General features: G+C 56.0%; 2 protein-coding genes and 1 long non-coding RNA gene across 8 annotated transcripts in view; 1 reads left to right on the forward strand and 2 right to left on the reverse strand.

Moving 5' to 3' along the window:
* Positions 1 to 279: 279 nt before the first annotated feature.
* Positions 280 to 12007, reverse strand: LOC109454676 (uncharacterized). The gene is made up of 3 exons (XR_002138499.2): positions 11870 to 12007; positions 11453 to 11685; positions 280 to 768 (listed from the first exon to the last, which is right to left on the reverse strand). It is a non-coding gene; the product is annotated as an uncharacterized LOC109454676 (long non-coding RNA).
* Positions 10669 to 16789, forward strand: SPHK1 (sphingosine kinase 1). Of its 4 annotated transcripts, none has more exons than XM_019745493.2 (6): positions 10669 to 11083; positions 14364 to 14552; positions 14885 to 15037; positions 15114 to 15208; positions 15286 to 15401; positions 15689 to 16789. In XM_019745493.2, exons 1-6 carry the CDS (start codon positions 11074 to 11076, stop codon positions 16500 to 16502), a joined length of 1377 nt encoding a protein of 458 aa, XP_019601052.2. In that variant the 5' UTR covers positions 10669 to 11073; the 3' UTR covers positions 16503 to 16789. The 4 variants fall into 4 exon arrangements, with proteins under 4 accessions (XP_019601052.2, XP_019601051.2, XP_074175673.1 ...); XM_019745492.2 differs by lacking the exon at positions 10669 to 11083 and adding an exon at positions 12105 to 12237; XM_074319572.1 differs by lacking the exon at positions 10669 to 11083 and adding an exon at positions 12966 to 13105.
* Positions 16790 to 17612: 823 nt separating this feature from the next.
* UBE2O (ubiquitin conjugating enzyme E2 O) overlaps positions 17613 to 20814 on the reverse strand; it is a 47834-nt gene continuing 44632 nt past the window's right edge. For all 3 annotated transcript variants that reach the window (XM_074319571.1, XM_019745489.2, XM_019745486.2), the window contains exons 16-18: positions 20138 to 20341; positions 19989 to 20046; positions 17613 to 19864 (exon numbers count right to left, since the gene is read on the reverse strand). In XM_074319571.1, coding sequence (XP_074175672.1) covers positions 19194 to 19864; positions 19989 to 20046; positions 20138 to 20341 — 933 coding nt within the window. In that variant the 3' untranslated portion in view covers positions 17613 to 19193. The remainder of the gene's footprint in view (positions 19865 to 19988; positions 20047 to 20137; positions 20342 to 20814) is intronic.

Consider the following 20814-nt stretch of genomic DNA (forward strand, 5'->3'; position numbering starts at 1 on the left):
AAACCCTCAAACAATTCAGGTGTCCAACAATAGTTATGGTCCATCCATAAACTAAACCATTATGTGGTCATTTAACGTCTCAGGGACATTCCCAGAGGCTATTGGGTACATGACATGGGTGTTGTCTCAGAAGTCAGCTCTTATCAGCTGTGTGACCTTAAGCAAACAATGTGTCTTCCTTTGCCTCAGTTTTCCCCCCTGGACAGAGAGTAAAATAATAATTGCTACCTAGAAGGGTTTTGTGAGGGTCGAGTGAGTTAATACACACATGTCAAGCAGTTAGAACAAGGCCTGGTATGTAATAAGCTGTTAGGTGAGGGGAGATGGAAAATGTTCACACATATTTATTAGTCGGGGGCACTCAGGAAAACAAACCATATTCATTATTTTAACAAAGAACTTAACATAGATTTGGTCAAGTGAGTTTTACAGGACAGAAATGACAGAAAGAAGCCACTGGGGGGCAGAGAGAGAAAGTAACCGCCAGAAGCAACTACCCCATCCCAGGGCTAGAGGAATGAGAGGTGGGTTATGGGATCCTAGCAGCCTCGTGAGGGGTCCCGTGGAGCTGGGACTCAGATCTCTGAGGGGGCGGTGCCTCTGAGAGGCACAAAGAGGCTGATTCTAGGAGTGCAGGGACACTGGAACCCAGAGCTAAATGTCACCATTACCAGGGCGATGCTCAGAAGACCAAGGAGTGACTGGAATGAGCTGGTCCTTTCTCTTCCTCCAGCGGTGCAGGATTCTAGCGCCCCCTGTCGGTAGAGGCTGGAAGAGAGCAGAAGCGAAGGAGAAATATGGCACAGGTTTCAGCAGCATCACCAGCGGCATATGGTCCCCACTCTAGACACTGTCCCTCCCTCCCGACAGCCTCCGGACAGTAGACTGGAGGAGGAGGAGGAAGGTGGGGTGCATGAGGCTGGAGGTTTCAAGGTAGGCCTAAATGAGAGTGCGGCCACAGGAGGGAGAAAACAGAACAAGCTGGCATAATAGACGTCAGCGTTGAAGAAGTGTTGCGGTCACGCTGGGGCCCCGAGAGTGAACGTCAGAAGAGGATGAACCTCATTCTGGGTCAGAGAGAGAACGTGGCAGGGGTGCAACTCCCAGATCCCAAGTTTCTGCACGTTCTCAGGAGTACTTGGAGCCAACAAGATTGCAAGTGGGGGCCAGAGACGAGGAGTGGACGAAGCAGGACGAGGGCTGAGAGTGGTGAGGCCAGTAGCAGAGGGTCAGAGCAGGGAGGGCGTAGGAGGAAGAGAAGTGGTGTGGAAGCTGCGTGGGAGCCGCTGGGACTACATGGGGGCGGCAGGAGGCAGGGCCTGCTGGCCCATGAGTGGGCAGCTCAGACTCAGTTCTCGTTCTGTGGTTCACCTGGTGGTGGTGGGGGGTCCCTCAGCCTGCACCTGTGTTTTTTCATCTGTGAAAAGGTGATCACAATAATTCCTGCCTTGGAGGTTGTGAGAAGTAATGAGATGATGTGTAGATGATAAGGCGGAGGGAGGGCCCTGTGGGATTTTACCCACTGCCAAGAAGAGAATGCACCCCTCATTCTAAATTCAGACAGCTACCAGCTGGGGGGCTGCCTGGGAGGTGCCACTCAGCACTGATGCTCTAAGCCTGTGTGTGATCGACCATCCGTCTATTCCCTCAGAAGGTGGGTACCAGCCCCACAGCCCCCGAGTTGGATCCACAGAGTGGATGGAATTACAGCTTCTAGGATTTGGGACTGGGGGAACTCTTCAGAGCAATATGGCATGAGGCCACCTCCAAGGGACAGCAAGAATATGTGACCCAGGGGAGTCCCTTGGGAGAGTCTCTCGGCAACAGGCCTGTGGAGCCCCACTTGTCCACACCAAGTATCTAGAGCACCCATCCTCAACCAGGGTAAGTTTGCCCCCAGGGGACATTGGCAATGTCTGGAGATGGTTTTAGTAGCACAACTTGGGGGGGGGGGTGCTACTGGCATCTAATGGGCAGAGGCCATGGATGCTGCTAAACAATGCACAGGACAGCCCCCCCACAACAAAGAATGGTCCAACTCCAAGTGTCAGTAGTGCTGAGAATGAGAAACCCTGGTCTACAGAAGAAGCTAGATCAGCAGTGAAAACCCAGAGAGCACGGGACAGCCACGTCACCACCCCCAACCAGTCACCGCAGGAAGCACATCTGTTTTCCATTTCTCCCCTCTGCCTCAACCTCACAGAAGCAAGCACACAGGCGCGTGAGACATATCCTGGCCTGCGCTGGCCAGGGATGGAGTAACTGGAGACAAGTCAAGTTTTAAATACCAAAGGCTGTCTTAATACCCAAAACTGACGGAGAAAGTGGAATCTGATTGAAGTGCCTTAATGGGGAGACTTATGCTCAATGGGAAAGGGGATTTTGACCGAGCACAGCTGGTGATAGTTACTGGAAAAATAAAACCTTTCCTTAATGCACTTCAGCCAGACAAGTCTCCTTAATGAAAGCCGCTGGGTATGTGCCATGCTTGGTGCACAACACAATCTTGCCTGGCACAAAACAAGAGCTTGATAAGTGCTGGCCACTTGTATTAAGAGGGAAGTGGAAAATCAGCAGCCTCCAGTGGGGAGAGAGGGCTTAAGGATAAACGTTGTCATGCAGGGGTAGCTGGTTTCAGTCAAAGCACAAAACCGAGGAAGCTGGGGCGTTGATCAACCAGGCAGCGGGGTTCCTGAAAACATATTCGCAGGAGTCTATTTTTAAGCTACAAAGCAGCTTCCTTAAGGGTGAAGCAGTTCCCTAAAGTTGCCCCAGTTCTTACTTCCTAAGTCACTGAGAGCATCCAAAGGTGGCCACCTGCAACTCTTCCTCCCCCTGCGCCCCCACCCCTACCCCGTTTGCTTACGAGGCTCCCTGGAATCTGGGCTGGCCTTAGTGACTTGCTTAAGTGGTCGAATGTGGCAGAAGTGATGCTGTTGGACTTCTGAGGCTAGGGCATGCGAGGCCCAGCAGCTCTGCCCGGATGTCTTGGAATGACTGCTCACAGGACATTCCCTCTTGGAACCCATAGTGCCATGTCACATGGAGACGGCATACACAGGTGCTCTGACAGTCCCAGCTGAACTAGCTGACAGCTTGCCTCAACTGTCACCACGTGAGGGACCCATCTCAGGTGTTCAGCCCATTGACACTGCAACCACAGGACCGCCCCCCAGTAAGAACCACCCAGCTGTGTCCAGCCAACCCACAAAGGACCTAATAAATTACCGCTTCAAGCCACTAAGTGTTAAGGTAATTTATTATGCAGGAACAGATAATTGGAATGCTTCCCTAGGGAGCCAAGTGCTTTCAGAAACATATGCTCCTTTCTTGGATGAAAAATTGTCTTTCTAGTGATTGTCCAGGAAGGGCTCCAACATGTGGGGTATTACAAGTCCAAGTTCCAGCTTACACACAACACCAACTCATAAGCCAGGTCACCTCGATAGAAGACTATTCTTTCCCTTCCCTCCCTGCCCATTTCTTCCTCCTTTCTATTCTCCTCTTCCTGTCACGCCTCTTCCATTCCTCCACAAATTTCAAACCGCTAGTCTGAAACAACCACCATAGAAACATGGTCAGGTTCTTAGAAATCTGACTGATATTGGAAAATACAGTGTGGAGGGAGCAGGAAAATTCAAGGCTAACCATTGGAGGCTAGCCACCAGGTCTCTAAGCCCTCACAGTGGGAAGGTAACTGTCTTCCTTTTTCACAAGGGAAATTAGAATCCCCTGGTCATTAAATACCAATTAGATATTAAGAAAGAACATTTCCAAAATTGTATTACCAGTCAACAGGGAAATAAGAGTTAATTGAGCGATGTCCTGAGAGTGTCTGCTTCGACACCACCTAGTGGGGATGACCCTAATAACTGGAGAAAGACCCTCACTTTCCTGGAGCCTGGGTGGCAGCCAGCTTTGTCCCCATTCCCACATTCCCACACTGGTGTCTGGGAGGATGTGGGAAGAGACTGTTAATAGGACGCGTCATTTCTTTTCTATGCCTGATTCATTTCCAGACATGAAAGAGTCATGGGACGATGACAATTCATGATGCCCTTTAAGAAGTTTTCTGTGGCATTTACCAAAATCGCTTCGAGTCCTTTGAGTTTGCCCACCCACTTGGAAAACAGGCTTCAGATCCTCCTTTTATGCTGTCAGCGGTTCCCAAATTTGTCCGCTCATGAGAATCACTAGGGATTGTTAAAAAATTCTGAAGCCCAGGCCACACTCCAGACCAGTTAAATCACAATCTCTGGGCGTGAGGCTCAGGCGATTGTAGTGTTGAAGGTCCCAGGGGGTTCCAATATGCTTCCTGGTTTGGGAGTCACAGTGCTAAATGACCCCGTAAGTGATCAGGCTGCCTGTGGCTATTTTCTTGTTGCCTCCTCTGAGGGAACTGCTTTCCTTTAGGATGTCCCGAGGCCAAACCCACTTAGAGTCCTCTTAGCACTTACTATGTCTGAGCCATTGCGGCAGGCCTTTGCAAATAAAAAAAGGCCAGATTAAAAAATGAAAATTCCATCTCTAATGTATTTTTACTTTGAATAAATGTCAAGTATTTTTCCCCAAGGGGGTACAGGGGGCAGTGGCTGGAAGGGGGTACCAGGAGTTTCTACGATGTGTCATTATTTTTTTTTGGGTACAGGTGTATTGGTTCATAAATTCACAGTTTATGATCTGTGTGCTTTTCTGTATGTATTTGTACTTCAATTAAAACCCCACACATATTGCATGACTATGGGGGAAAATACAGAAAATATCACTGACAACCAAGCATTGGTACCTAGGACTTACATAAGTGACACTACTTTTCAGACAAGGTGAGTCTCTCCAAATAATACCACCAAAGTACTGCCTGAAACCCCTCAGCCTTGTAAGGAGAGACAAGATACCCCTGTGAAGTTGCCTGAGGCTAAAATACAGGACTGCAAACCCTTGAGTGCCAAGGGGAAACTGACGGTGGGACCACCACCCTTTCCCACTGACAGAGATTATCTCCTTGATCTAATCAGGCTTGTCTGAGCTCTCTTTTCCACTAGGTTTCAAACCCCGGCTTCTCTGTCCTTCCTTGTGGAGCCCAGTTCTAGCTAGAGTCCTGCTAAGTCAGTTCAGCCAGAATCCCCCATCCTCCATGTCTGATCTCCTTCAACACCTGCTCAGGTTCCTCATCCCTCCCCATCCCCAGTGATGAAGGCTCACTCTGGCCTGCCTTCGGCAAGACCAGCTAGGTCAGTTTAGCCAGAATCCCCCGACCCCTGTTTCCCTGTAGTAACTTTCCATGCACTAACCTCCACCCTACCCCTTAGCTATACATTCCCTCTTTTCCATATATTCAGAGTTGAGCCTAATCTCTGCCCTGCCCCGGCCCCCAACACTGCACCTATCACGATGGTTCTGAATAGTCTGCTTTACCCTTCTTTAAGAAGTGTCTTGAATAATTTATTTTTTCTTGAACACCATCCAAATAAGAATTTCAACGGCAACCTTAGAAATGGACAATGCTGGTTCCTTTAAGTCCCTTATTTACAAAACAAAAAATCGAGGTGCAATGCACATAATATAAAGTGAACAATTCAGTGGCACTTAGGACCTTCAGTGTGGTCTAGTTGCAAAACATTGTCATCACCCTAAAATAAAACCCCTATCCATTAGGAAGTCACTCCACATGTCCCCCACTCCCAGGCCCTGGCAACCACCAAGCTGCTTTCTGTTTCTATGGACTTGCCTATTCCGGGCAGTTCCTATCAGTGCTATTATGTGATATGTGGCCCTTGCATCTGGCTTCTTTTCACATTAGATTCTCAAGGTTCACCCTCTCTATAACGTGTATCAGCATTTCATCCCTTTTCACGGCCAAGTACTACTCCATGACATGGATAGACCACATTTTGTTTATCCATTCATCTGATGGACATCTGGGTTGTTTCCACCGTTTGGTTACTGTGAATAGAGCAGCTATGAACATTCACGTACGAGTTTTTGCATGGATGTACGTTTTCAGTTCTCTCAGGTCTATTCCGAGGAGTGGAATTGCTGGGCCATATGGTAACTCTGTGTTTAACTTTTTGAGGAACCGTGAGTCTCTCGTTTTTTTTAAGAGACGTTTTTCTCAAGGGCTGGTGGGTGATCCTAGCTTTGTTTTCCACATCTAGAAGGACCAATTTTTCATGGTTGACCTGCTAGTTTTTGTTGAGTACTCACAACATGCAGGTCTTGGTTTAAAATTAGAATCAGGCTCCAGGGACCTCAGCATTTCAGTGCCTGAGACCTCACACGGGCCTCACCTCGGTGTCCTGGGCTTTGTTATGGCTCCTGCTACCACTCAGCCCCTCCCCAGCCAGGGAGGCTCCCGCTTGGCTAAAGGCTGCAAATAGGAGTTGACATGCCTCTTCCCCTTAGGAAATGCACATGGCTGCCAAGAGATGAAGGCAGCAGATCTGACTCCATCCTATTCATGTTCTATCTTGCAGCTATTGTCTCCCTTCCTCACATGCTCAAAGGTCTCAATCTGAGAAACAAGTAGTCACAGATACTTATCATCTGGCAAGTGGAAGTCAGCCTGAAATGGTAGGATCTTTGCGCTTGTTTGCAAATGCCAAGTTCTGATGCTATGGATTTTTCCAGGCCATGTCGTGTCAGAAGACTGATGTGCTGTTTTAACACTGCACCGGGAGCCATCTGTCCTTCCCTCCAGGGACCCATCAGCCTGCTGTGCAGAGCCAGGAGGAGGTAGAGTGCGGGACTGTGTCCTTCCTGAGTTCGGTGTGTGGCTGCAGTGGCCACCTGGCACCCAGATTTGGCTCCCTCCCCTGGTCACTGGGCTGCATCTGCCAGGGATGCCGGAGGCCAGCCCACAAGCGTTTCTCGAGGATTTCTGTGTGCAGAAGCATGCTGACTGCAGCTGCAGGAAGGAGATAAAAAATGTTCTCCAGCCAACACCTAAAAGCTCCTCACTGCTCAGGGGCACTCTCCAGTCCCATTCCATTTTGTTTGTTTGTTTTTTAAAAATAATTGCACTAACAAATCAGTCCAGAAGCTTTGACAGGTAATCTCTTGGCTCCCCATTCCATTTTGAAATGCAAGTTTCAGAGAAGGCTGCTAGGATCAAATGCTGGTGCCTGGAATGACATCTTCACTCATTCTCAAGAAGCTAGCCGTGTCACCATGATCAGGGCCCTGGGGCAGTGAGCTAAGAGAATGAGGAGCTCTGCTTTTGCAAAGGGCTCTCTAGTAGGATTAGCAGGGTCACTCCCTTTGCTCCAACAAAGGCTCCAGGGCACGCGTGTGGAATTAGGTTGCAGGATCACTTGACCCAACCCACTCCCTCGGCCCCAGCTCTCCAGCCCATCCTGTACAATCATGACTTAAATTACCAGGGTTGTGTGTGGAAAGAATGGAAGGGTTTGACCTTCAGGAGGAGGCGAGCCTCCAGGGAAGGCGGTCTCTATTTTCGGGATGTGGATAATGAGCGTGAGGGGTAGGCAAGCCCCTCTCCAGGCTCTGGGTCTTTTTGGTGCTTGGCGAAGTAAGGTGCCCTGCCCCTCTTCCATCCTCCCATCCGCCTCCATCTCAAATTGGCTTCTATGTTAGAAGCCCGCGTGGCTGCACGATTTGGGTAAAAGACAAGAGGGATGCATCCCCGGGCGGCCACCAGGGGCCAGTAGGGCTCCTGGAGTGGCGTTCCCAGAGACAGTGTGTACCTGGGGGGGTCGGGGTGAGGAAGGACTTCACCTCCCCTAGGCCCAGAGGGGCGTCCACCCTGGTGGGAGGGAACAGCCCCAGACCATTAGTGCAAATGCACTGCCTGGCTGGCGGCTGTGTCCAACCCACTGTTTGCTTTGGGAACAACCCAAGGACACATCTTAGCTTTACAGAGATGTGAAAGTGGAAAACACTGCACAACAAAAGCCCCCGGAAAACGGTGCACACACCCATCCCTTCGGTGTGAAAGGACAAAAGCAGCTCTGCTTTCCCACTCCCCTGCGGCAGAGCTACCAGGTCCCTCTTTCTGAATCCATTTTTCCTTTTAGGAATTGCCCAAGGGCATTTGTGGGTAGGGCATGTCTTCCCTTGAATGAGGACTTTTACCAGTTGCCCGGGTTCTGAACCAGCATAAATGTGCAGGTGAGAACAAAGCACAGTTGAGTGGGGGAGGAGGCTGGCTGCAGCCTCAGAAAGAGACTCTTTCTTCCCTCACAAGGATCCAGGATGTGGGGTTGGGTTTGGAGACCAGGCCAGAGCCTGCTTTGCACCGAAATTGGAGCTGATGTCAGCGGGAGCCTGTGGAATGTTCCTAGCCGCGGTGCTCCATGTCCAGCCTCACCACAGAGGAATAGAAGCAGCTAACTGTCAGGTCACGTGACAGGATCTGAGCGGGCCACATACTTCAGTTTGCTCCCCAGGGGATGGTGCCCTGTGGTAAGCCCTTCCTGCAAAGGCGAGTGGGAAATCCTGCCAGGCCAAAAATGGATGGGCTGGCCTGCTCCCCACCCTTTCCTCAGGTGACAAGTGGGGCTTTGCAATCCTGTAATTACTTTAGCAAAGATGCCAATGTCTCCCTCTTGGATAATTTTAAAAAATGAAAACCAGTTTTCTTTGTAGGGGCCTCTGCCAGATGAGCCAAAGACCACGAAATTTATAGAATCACATGTCGATCTGAGCAAGAGTGTTTTCAGGTCCCACGCGACAAATGTTTATTCAGGGGACAGCAAGTTCCTGGTTTGTGTTCACTTGGTAGTGCTAGGGAGGTGGGGAATTTAGAAAGAAGGTTCTGTAACCAAGAAAGGACATAGTTCCCATACTATCTCCCTACCCATCTGTGGTTGGGAGAACAACCCCCCTCCCCCCAAGATGTCCATGTCACAATCCTGGAACCTTATATGGCAAAAGGGACTTTGCAGCTGCGATTAACGTGAGGCTCTTGAGATGGGGAGATTACCCCGGGTTATCTGTTTGGGCCCCAGTGGAATCACAGGGTCCCTGTAGACGGAGGCCAGCAGGTCAGCGTTAGACAACATGTGACAACAGAAGCAAAAATCAGACAGAGATTTGAAGATGCTAAGCTACCAGCTTTGGAGGTGAAGGAAAGGGTCCTGAGCCAAGGAATGCAGGTGGCCTCCACAGGCTAGAACAGGCGAGGGAATCCAGCTCTGCCAATCCATTTTAAACTTGACTTTCAGAACTGTAAGATCATAAATTTCGGCAACAGTAGGAATCTGGTACACCAACACAAAACTCAGTTTTGTTCTTCCAGGGACCGTGGAACAAACCTATCTGCTCGGGAAGCCAAAGACATCCTAAGCCAAGGTGTGTGGTAAGATCTCAAAGTGGAGGGGGCCAGAGCAATGTGCAAACCTGGGCCAGCACAGAATACACTGCTGCTCCCAAAGATGGCACCAGGACCACACTAGGGGCGGGGGTGGGGTGGGGGGTCCAGCTTCCAGACTCCCCTTTCCTCCAACACCCCCCACATGCACTATTTCCCTCTTTCAAAACACCTAGTACTATTTTTTGACTAAAATGTGACATTAATTCACACTAGAGCCCTGAGAACTTACTGGTTTTCCCTCCCACAGCACTTTGCATTTGAAAAAGATCGTGCCCACAGGCAATAATGCAGATAATGCAGACCCTGAAAGAACACATCTTAGCTAAATCTTTCCCTGGGAGAAGGCCCTGTGAAGATGAAGGCAGAGATCGGGCGATGCTTTGCTTTTACAAGTCAAGGAACGCCAAGGTTTGCCAGCCAACGCCAGGAGCTGGGGGAGAGGCACGGAGCAGATTCTCCTCACAACCTGAGAAGGAACCCACCCTGCCAACACCTTGACCTGTGAGACCATAAATACCTGTTAAACCACCCAGGAAACAGTTGCCTTCAGATGCTGGGCAGGCAGCTGAAATGCGTGGAGTGTGGTGGCCCTTTCACATTGAGGGGGCTCTGGAAGCTAATTATCGTGACCAGTAGCCAGGAGCCGCCAGTCCACAGGTGAGGGAGTGTGGGCGGTAGAGCCCATGGGCCCACAAGAGACTTGGGTCCCCAGCCTCAGCAAGGACACCCACAAAGACAAGGAGCCTACCCGAAGGGTAGAGCTAAACTCACCCCACCACACACCCAGGGGAGCTGACACTCTGTAAGCAGCCAAGAATCCTGTGTGACCAGCCTGCTCTCCTGGATCCCCACATGTGGCATACCCCCCCCCCCCCCAGCCTGGCAAAGTCACCAGCCTCTAGGGAACTCTCTGAATGGAAAGCCACATCTGGGCTAGCACGCATCTCAAAGAGAGTTGACAGAGCTGCTGGACACCTCCCTTCCCCTGCCCTTGCAGCCTCTCAGGCAAAGGACTTGAGGTCAGGGGAGGCCTTGAGGCCCTGCAATTTCACTGGGGAACAGAAAATTCCCAGGGAAGGTAGCTTCAGGGAAGGGAGAGATGATAGGAATCCTCTCCTACTACAAGCCAGTCATTTGCCATCTGGCAGCCTTGGCTCCAAGTTTCCAGAGAGCTGGGGCCAGGCCTGGTGAATGCCTGCTTTCTTTATCTGAAGAAGAAAAAAAAGGGGGTTCTCAGGTGTGCCTCCCTGGGGAGGCTGCCCACAAGGAGGAATGGGAGGTGGTTGGAGGGGTGGAAAGGCAGTCTCTTTCACCTGTGAGACCGGTATTACCTGCACGCCAAGCTCTGGGTTGGCAATCAGGTCAGATCAAACCTGGTGCCAGGCCCATGGTGGGCCTTGCTGGGCACAGTGGCTAGTTGCTTACTCAGGACCAGGGGGTGAAGCCTGGAGAGGGCTTTGAAGATGCTTCCTCTTTCTGGGGGAGACTAAGCAGCTGGGTTCCTGGAGGCAGCTCTGTGACAAGCAAGGGCCAACAGATACTCAAACATCAGTGAGAAGCCTGGGGTAGGCTCAGCCTCCCAGGCAGGGGGTCAGGCCTCCTGAGTTTGCTTCTCAGCTCTGCTGGGAACTGGTTTGGCAGCTTGGACAAGACCCTTCACCTCTCAGTTTCTGTTCCCCCTGACTGACAAAAAAGGAAGAAAAGCATCTTGCTCTTGCCCAATCCTCCCTCTTGGGCCAGGGATGCTGATGGGTAAGTTTCCAGAGATGAGACAGAGCTCTTTAGAGAGGGGCTGGAGAGCGGCAGCCTGGGTGGGGGAAGGTAAATGACAAGAATGAGGGGGGCAGAGCTGAGAACAAAGGTGAGGGGGGCAGTGGGAGAGGAGGCAGGGAGGACAGAGGTGCCATTGTGCGGATTAGACCAGGGCCAGAGAGCTTTGCCCTTCATCTCCCTCCCACTGGGCCCTCCAGGCCGGATAAAGAATCCAGAAGGCTGACATGCCTCCCCCGGCCCACTGGGTTTCTAGTCAACCCCGCCCCCGCCCGACCCCACGACTGCAGGGGCTCCAGCCTGGGGTGCAGGGAGGAAAAGAGGGACCCTGTGGCAGGCGGGCTTTCTCACCGCGGACTCAGGCACAGCCAGATCTTCCTTTCCCTGTGCCTCAGTTTCCCATCAGACTCCAAGGTTTAAGGCGGCGTCTTTTCAGGCTGATGGAAGTGCCCTCCCGAGCTGGGGAGAAGGGGGAGGATGCCCCAGCGGTCTTCGCAGCCTCCTCCCTCCAAGGTTGAGAGCTCAGGGAGCACCACCCCGCGTCCCGCCGCGTCCTCTAGGCGCCAAAGCTCAGATTCTGACCCCTGCTGGAGCGGAGGTCTCTGAGAAGATGGAGGGATCTGGCCCCTGGCTGGGGCGCGGAGCCCCCTCCTCCCGCCGCTGCTCCCGACTCCGCGTCCCTTGATCGCGGCATTGAGGCTGCAGCGATGCCCTACCCTCCCGGAGCTAATTCTTAGGGGTGGGGGGCCCGGAAATTCTAAACCAAACCTGGGCGGACGCGCGCCGCGGGGCTCCTGGAGGGTGATGACGCCCCAGCTCCCTCCCCTGGTTCTTAGTTTCGCGGAGTTTCTCCATCCGTGAGCGCGTCGCTGAGTCACCTTCCCGGAATGCGCACGGGACGCTCAGGACCCAGTCCTGGCTGTCCCGGGGCCGCGCTGGGCGGAGGCGCGCACCGCTGCGACGCGCGCGAAGCTGCCAGCCCTGGGACCCGCGCATCCCAGCCTGCGCCTCCCCCTGCCCTGGAACCCTCGGGCCCCGCCCCGCAGGTGTTGGGAAACCAGGCCGCAGAGACGTGCCCGAGTCACGGGCGCCGCACGGACCGGCCTCTTCTCGACTTCAAGGGGCGATGAGGAGAGGTGTGTGTGGGTCGGGTGCGGGCAGATGTGGGCGCGTGAGCTCTCTGCAGTTTTGGGCCTGGACCATCCCAATCCCCTACAGGGGTTTGTTTTTTTCTAACTTTGGCCCTACCTGGTGTCACGTCACCAAGCCGGCCTGGGCAACTTCCTCCTTCGGGTCTCCGCACACAACCCCCCAGGGATTTAGCTCTCGTTGGCTGCGGACACATTCGCCCGTGATATATATATATATCACACACTGACACATGCGTCCCCGTTGAATTGAAAACTCAGGGCACTTCTGCATCCTTTGGTAGAGCCAGTGGGCTCGGCGGGGGACACGCCCCCATCCTTGGCTCTCCAATCCCGATGGGTACCCCTAGGCTTGTTTACACTGCCAGGCTCCTGTCGGGTGGGTAAGGGGCGTGGGCCTCATCGCCCGCTGAAGGGGCGGCTTCGGGGCCCCACACGAGCCTCGATGGTGTCCTCTGGGGAACGGACCCAACTTCTGAGGTTCTTGAAAATACCCCCTCTTCTGGACCGCAGCCCCTGGCCTGTCTCCTGCCCTCCTGGGGAAGACACGCTCTGCTGCGTCGGGCTCGGTGACTGCTGCGGAGTCAGGAAGCTAAAAATAACCTTCTGGTGAAGAACGGGGGTGGCAGGAGAGACGCCCCGGCAGAGGCGGGGGTCTGGGCCTCGAATTCCGGATGGGCTGGAGGACGGCGCGTGAAGGGGGTGCTGCATGCCCGCAGCGGCAGCGCGAGCAGTTCTTCGGGAAGACCCCGGTGCGGGCGGTCACGGCGTCCAGGGGCAGCTAAGAACGTGCAGTGAACACCGAGCCGCGCGCGCCCGACACTCGTCCCGGACCGCTCAGACTTTGGGCGCCGGGGTGAGTTCGCACGGGCCCTGCGCTGCGCGTTCATCTTCACGCGCCCGGGACGCTGCGTTCACGGTGCATAGCTCGTGGCGGGACCCGGGGCTCCGCGCCTTGCTAGCTGCCTCCGCTTCTCCCCAGCCTGGGCTACGGCGCCACCTTCTCGCCGGTCGCCTACTCCGAGCGTCGGGAGCGCGTGGTCGCGCCCCGGGACCCAGTCAAAGACCTGCGCGTGGCCGAGTCGCGGGCGCAGACCGTGCCAGAGGTTGCGCGGTGAGACTGGGGCCTGGCGGGTCCAGGCCACGCCTGGCGCCCATTCCACCCTCGCGGGCGCGCGGAGTGCGGGGCGTGGCTAGACCCGGAGCGGAGGCTCAGCGCCCTCAGCTCACGGCGGCGAAGGGCGGCCAAGTTGAGCGAAAAGTTTTAGGACCGAGGTAGCGAAGCGGTGGAGTCGGCGTTTGTCCTGCGCCCCAGTTATCGCTTAGACACCGTGCTGAGCCCAGGACGAGCTGCGTTCCGCCATAGGCCACTGTAGGAAACGGAGGTGGCGCCTCCACAGCAAACCGGACCGACTGGGTGGGGCTGGCCGCCCGCCCTGCCCCCTTGCGGCTCGTGGCTCCTGGGCAGTCCGGAGAACTGGGCCACGCATCTCGTAGCCTCCGCGCCCACTTGGCACTCGGCTAAAGGAGGCGGCGGCTGGAGGCCGGACTCGGGCTCAACCCCCGCGCGACCCTGGCGCTGCTCCTACGAGCGCGGCGCTCGTCCCGGCAGAGCCGGGCCATTGGAGGCGCGCGTGGCTATCCCGGCTGCTCTGGAGTTGGTAGTAGGGGAACCGGCGACCGGGCTGGCTCGGTGTAGGGATCGCTTGTCCCAAACTTCGTGCCCCGCGATGTCTGCTCAAGTTTTGGGATTTTTACGCAACTAGACTGCCTTCCCCGTGGCAGCCCCCGGGGGGTGACGGTCTGGTCCGACGGAGGGTGCCACAGGGTTCTGACTCATCCGTCGGGCCGGAACCCGAGGCCCCAGCGAGGAAAGCCCGGAGGAAGAGACCCTTCGCTTCTGAGGGTGGGGATTCAATTCCAGGACAGGAGCGCCCTTGGCGGCACCGGACCCGGTCTCTCTGGACCTCTGGAAAAACTAGGTTCCCAGCCCGCGGGGCTTCCGGCGATGCCGGAGCGCGCTGCTCCTGGCGCGTGGTCCGTGGATATGGCTGGGCGTCCCTCACCTCAGGGGGCTGCCCGGGATTCCGCCAGCGCTGTCTCCACTCCCTTAGATCCGGCAGCTGAAGGGAATGACGCGGATGCCCCCAAAGCCCAAGATCCGGGCAGGGAGGGCGAGCCCCACAGTCGGCAACGCTTCGCCTGCCTGGGTAGCACCGATAAGGAGCTGAAGGCAGGAGCCACCGCCGAGGGCAGCGCCCCGACAGAGCTGGGGACCCTTGGGGTCGAACTTATGGATCCAGGTTTGTGGGTCCCTGCCGGGAAGGGCTATGGGGAATCCCTTCTCTCCCTTGCCACAGTCAACTGGACAAAAGAGAGAAGCTGGGGACGCTTCAGAGAAACACTGCCTTGGACCAGGCCAGAAGCTGGCCAGGCCAAAGCCAAGGACAGGGTTGTCAGGGACGCCCTGCTCCCCCTGGAGCTCCCTGCTGGAGGCGGGGGCTTCTGGCCTGTCTCTGTTGCATCAATTACCCGGTTATTTCAGGAACCACGTTTCCACCCAGTACCCCTGTTGTAACTCTCAGCCTCCTAGTGGCCTGTTGGGGACATGGCCTTTTCGGGTTTGTTTTTGCAGCCGGTGGCTTCCAGAGCCTGCTCCCACGGCCCTGCCGAGTACTGGTGCTGCTCAACCCGCGCGGGGGCAAAGGCAAGGCCCTGAAACTCTTCCGAAGCTATGTACAGCCCCTCCTGGCCCAGGCCGATGTCTCCTTCACACTCATGCTCACTGGTGAGTGCCTCCCCAATGGGGTGCAGTGAGCATCCATAACCCGCCCCCACCCTATAATCCTCTGTATCCCCCACAGAGCGGCGGAACCACGCCAGGGAGCTGGTGCAGGCGGAGGAGCTGGGCCGCTGGGATGCACTGGTGGTCATGTCTGGAGATGGGGTGATGCATGAGGTGAGGCCTGCACCAGGAAGCTGAGTGTGGGTGGTCGGAGTGGGCTGTTCCCAGGCTGAGCCTCCTTGCTCCAACAGGTGGTAAACGGGCTCATGGAGCGGCCTGATTGGGAGACCGCCATCCGAAAGCCTCTGTGTAGCCTTCCAGCTGGCTCTGGCAATGCACTGGCAGCTTCTTTGAACCATTATGCTGGGTGAGAGCTCAGGGCCAGAGTAGGCCTGTTTTCCCTTAGTGACGCCCCACTGTCAAGTTCTTTTATAAATTCCCATTTGGAAGTTCCCTCCAAAAGAAGGAACTTCCATTCCTTTTCTGGAGCTTCCACCCTTAGTTCTGGGGCCCTCTCCTGGTGATGCCAGTTGGCTGCCTCTACCTGCTCCATCGTGGGTTCCTGCCAACTCCCTAGGAGCTCAGTGTCGCCTTGGCTGCCCCACTCCCCAGGAGGGGGAAGGGGAGGATGCATGAGGGCTGTTTCCCCTGCAGCTACGAGCAGGTGACGAATGAAGACCTCCTGACCAACTGCACGCGGCTGCTGTGCTGCCGGCGGCTGGCTCCCATGAACCTGCTGTCACTGCAGATGGCCTCGGGGCTGCGGGTCTTCTCTGTGCTCAGCCTGGCCTGGGGCTTCATTGCGGACGTGGATATCGAGAGTGAGAAGTTCCGGCGCCTGGGGGAGATGCGCTTCACTCTGGGCACCATCCTGCGCCTGGCGGCCCTGCGCACCTACCAGGGCCGGCTGGCCTACCTCCCCGTTGGACAGGTGGCCTCCAAGATGCCCACTTCTGGGGCTCTGGACGGGCAGGACCTGCAAGGCCCTGTGGACACCCACCTCGTGCCCCTGGAGGAGCCGGTGCCTTCTCACTGGACTGTGGTGCCAGAGCAGGACTTCGTGCTGGTGCTGGCACTGCTACACTCACACCTGGGCAGCGAGATGTTTGCGGCGCCCATGGGCCACAGAGAGGCCGGCACTATGCACCTGTTCTACGTGCGCGCAGGCGTGTCTCGGGCCATGCTGCTGCGCCTCTTCCTGGCTATGGAGAAGGGCAGGCACATGGAGTGCAACTGTCCCTACTTGGTGTATGTGCCCGTGGTGGCCTTCCGCCTGGAGCCCAGGGATGGGAAGGGTATGTTTGCTGTGGACGGGGAGCTGATGGCCAGCGAAACTGTGCAGGGTCAGGTACACCCAAACTACTTCTGGATGGTCGGTGGCCACGTGGAGTCACCACCATCTCCGGAGCCACAGCCCCCGCTGAGCCAGAAGCCTCAGCAGACGCCACCTCCAGAAGAGCCCTTGTGACCACGCTGTGGGCCTTGCTGTGCCTTAGTCTATCTACTCAGTCTGAGCCCAGGACCCTCACTCCTTCCCCCAGGACTGGAGGGCCCCTCCCAGCTCATGTGGGGAGGTCTCCTAGAGAAGGGTGGGTAGAGGCTGTGCTTTGGAAGGACAGGCTCCGCCCACCAAAAGCAGAGAATGGAGCCCTGGGCCAGGGCCCCAGCTGGTGGGGCCCCACTGTCTGTAGAAGCCACTCCTTTGTTCTAGAAGCCGCAATACATGAATCAAGTCCAAATAAACTGACATTCCCAGCCTACTGGTCTTCTTCTAGTGGTTGGGTAGTGTGGTCTCACTCCTGCCAGCACTCTACAATTGTTAAAGGTACCTGAGTGCCTTTTGGATTGAGCACTTTGGTGCTGGGCACAGTCATTTTGGTGCTGGGCACAGTCACTTTGATCTAGGCTTCTTTTGCAAGGGGTAGGGCCCTGCCCCAAAGATAATACCCCCTTTGGCCTGGAAGAAGCCAGGGATCTCAACCAACTGCCTCACCTCACACATGGGAAGCCAGGCTCAGAGCGAGTGTGTCTTACCTAGGGTCACACAGTCAGCTTGTCTCAGGGCAAAGGGGCACTGAGGAAATAGGGAAGGAGCAAACATGGCAAGCAGCTGTTTCATTTTTAGAGTCATCTCTCCACTGAGGACTCCAGGGCTACACCAGCCTTCCCTGGCCGCCTCTGCCCTACCCCCACCCCGTCCTGGTGAGGGAGTGTTGTGCAGGAGTTAAAAGGAAGCAGCAGGGAGGGCAGATGCCAATCTCCTAGACTGGGCAACCATTTTGGCTCGAAGCCCAGGCCAGGTGCTTCGATGTCAGCTCCCCCAGCATCTGGAAGGTGGCCGACGTTGCTAAAAACCGGCTCTTGAAGTACAAACACAGCTCTGCCCAGAGGGAGGAGCCCTGAGCCAGCAAACTTCTGGGCCCTTGGGAGTCTCGTGACTGGAAACACAGAAGGTATGGAGGGACAGGGCGCAGGGCGAGGTGCTGCATACACAGCCTTCCCTGGCAACGGGTGTTTCCTCCCCTGGGGAGGGGTGTGTGAGGTGCCCCAGTGGGGAAGAAAGGCGACAGAGCCCAGATGAATGGCAGAGGCAGGTTTAATGGTGCCACCTTGTCTTTGTTGTACATTGTAATGAGCCAAACAAAAAAATGCAAGTAAAAAAAAGTTTAATCACACAGCACTTTATACAGGTATCTTAAGCAGTGGGCATTCACATCTCCACATGAACAACGCACTGGGAAGCACAGCCCCACGTCACTGGATGTTAATCAAACAAGGTACCGACTCTGGGCTCCAGGGGCCGCGCGCGGCCTGTGGTCCGGCTCCGTCCTTCCCCGCGGCTGCTGCCCGCTGGGTGGATATGGCACAGCACAGGTGTGGAGCCAGCTTAAGGCGGACAAGACGCGTCATGCTTTGGCTTCTTTATTTGTTTGTTTTTTCTAATAAGAGCTATTATCTTTGCTTTCAACCTTAAATATTACAATACATACACCCAAAATTACATAGCTGCAATGTGCTCAACAGCATCCTCTGAACCTCGAGCTTCACATTATCAAAATCTTAGAAAACTTGTAAACCTCTGGGCCTGTCTCTGCGAGGGAGGAGAACCCGTGCGTGCAGCTGCCTCTCCCGCTGGCGCCTGCAGTCTGTAAGCTAAGGGTTGACAGCAGGCCTCGTTCTCACGGAGAGGGGGCCAGCTCCGCGTGTTCAGTGAGCCACAGACCACCTCCCAGCATTAGCATTTCGTAGTGGGAGGGGCAAGTCGACGGGAGAGGCCTCAGCACCTGCCCAGGCCTTGGCTGCGCTGCTGCTCCCACCTCCCGGGGTCCTGGGGTCCTGGGGTGGGAGACGGAACAGGGAGCGGACACTGGCTTCAGTTCAAGCAGGCAAGCCCGTGCAGCCTGAGCTTCGGACCCGCAGTCACGGGGGACAGGAAGAGCAAGGCACCTACAGCTGCTGCTTTCCCAGCTGCTCCCTCCCTGGTCCTCACTTCATGTTAGCGAGTGAGGGCCACCACCCCTCCTGGGTGTCACCCTGAACCCAGCCTGGTCCCAGCCTCTCTTAGAGAGACAGCCAGTTCAACAGGCCTGAGGGCTATCCTGTAATGGGCCAGAATAGAGCCCGGAGCCAGTGACAGCGGCTGTAACTCCCAAGGGACAGTGTTGATGCTGGGGAGGAGGGGATCTAGTGGTGGTGGCCTGGGACACGGGGGAGCTACCATGGAACTGAAGAGGACGAAAGGGGCCAGGAGAACGGCTGGAGCAACCCACACTTCATGCAAGGCACGTCCACTCGTCCCGCTGCGGTTCTGCACAGCGCCTGGGCCCCAGGAGCCCTGTCACCTCCGACACGAGATAGAGATGGCAAGGGGGGAAGTCCCGGGACATTCAGCCTGGGGCGACACGGGGAGAATCAGCAATAGGGCCCAGATTCGCTTTGCCACAGGGCCCCGCCTGTCGAAAGGTTGCTTCGGAACAGAAACGGCAGCGTCTCAAGAAACTTCCTGCACATCAGTGTCAGTCACCTTGGGAAGAAGAGGGCAGAGGGGGGCTTGCATGGGGGACAGAGGAGACACGGGAGGAGAGAGGTTCCAGGGGCGGGGGTGAGCAGGCAGCAGCTGGCCTCTCCCACCAGCTCCTCCTTCCTCGAGGGCTGGCGGCTACTTGTCATCTGCGGGCTCTGGCATGCCTGCCTCTGTCAGAGCGGCCTGCAACTGCATCAGGACGCCCCGGATGCTCTTGATGAAACCCTTAGAAAGCGGGAAGAGGGGAAAGCCGATGTCGGGGTAGCCGCTCTTCTCAGGCAGGAAGCTCCGGTAGCTCTTCCTCCGCTTCTTTGGTTTGACACTGGGCGGCACCGAGGCGTCGGGCGCTGCCTCCGAAGTCTGGTCTGTGTGGTGTCTGCTGGCGGAGGCCAGGCACTGCGTGCCGCCCTCTGAGTCCGAGCCCTGGGAGAACTCTCCAGGGCCCGGCCCGCCGTCCTCAGCATCTTCTCGGCCGCAGTCCGAGAGCTCGGCCGCAGCAGGCAGCCCTGTGGGGCTGCTGTCCTTGAAGACCCCGTTGGGCAGCGCCGGGGCCCGTTGCAGCAGGGCGTGGGTCTCCAGCCAGGACTCGATGCGCCTCACCAGGCGCCAGCCGCCGGTGCTGAAGTGCTGCCGGATCTCCTGCTCGAAGACCTCGGGGGGCCGCCGCACCAGCTGGGCCATGGACTGCACCACGCGGATGAGGGCCATCTCGTTGTAGCAGCGGCTGTTCTCGTAACCCTCCTGCAGGCCCCGGTCACTGTCGAAGCCGGCCTCGTTGTAGTACGGCTCGTTCACCAGGATCAGACCTGTGGGGGCAGCCATCAGGGCTGGCCTAACCGCGACCCGCAAGGGCGGCACCAGACCGACGGGCAGGGGAGGGGACACAACGGCCAGAGTCCCTGTGTCCCCTAGCAGCCCCACCCACTGTACCTTGGATGGAGATGAGCACCTGAAGAAGGCTGGATTTGCTTGTCCACCTCTCCGTCCCCTGAAACAAACACGTGGCACCTCGACTCAGTCCCAACACCCGCCCCAGACAGGCTCTCCCCATCCTGACTGGGAGCTGTCACAGTACTCACCTTGCCAATCCAGGTGCCCAGGAGGCTGACGCACACCTTCCCATTGTCATACAGGTTGGGGTTCAGGCGGCCACTGCACTGGGAGAGGTAGCAGAAGTGGGGGGGCACGGCCGGGTAGATGTTAGGGAGCTGGATGTCAAACAGGTAGAGGCCGTCCTCATACGGGGTGCGAGTGGGGCCCTTGATCAGCGCCGAGAAGAGGTCCTGGGGGTGGGAGGGAAGGCGGGGGTTGGCAGGGCTCCCGCTCACGGTGGCCAAGTTTGTGCTTCTCCAGGGCGCCGTGCGGACTGGGTGGGAGGAGGAGCGGCACGCCGGGGCTACAGACACGCCAGTGCCAGAGAAGCTAAACGCAAATCTCTCTGTAAAGACCCACGCGGCATCTTTTGACTCCTGGCATAAAAGGGGTTTTCCAAACTGGTTTTTATCCTACCAGGCTTCTTCCTCATAAATCATCACCTTTTAAATTGTATTCCTGCCCTGATGCCACCCAGCAAGGCAAGCAACAATTACAACCGATCAGAAAACTAAAGAACATTCCAGGGTGACAAAGCTGCACTGGCTTTTAGGGAACTAGAGGAACAAGAAGATTTGAACTCTAGGGGGAAATGTTGGGGCACCGCCAAAGAAACCTAGGTCGTTAAGTCATTAGGGAGACTCTCCACAGACACCCGAAATCG

The sequence above is a fragment of the Rhinolophus sinicus genome, linkage group LG15 (assembly GCF_036562045.2).
Source record: "Rhinolophus sinicus isolate RSC01 linkage group LG15, ASM3656204v1, whole genome shotgun sequence".
Taxonomy (NCBI): Eukaryota; Metazoa; Chordata; class Mammalia; order Chiroptera; family Rhinolophidae; genus Rhinolophus; species Rhinolophus sinicus.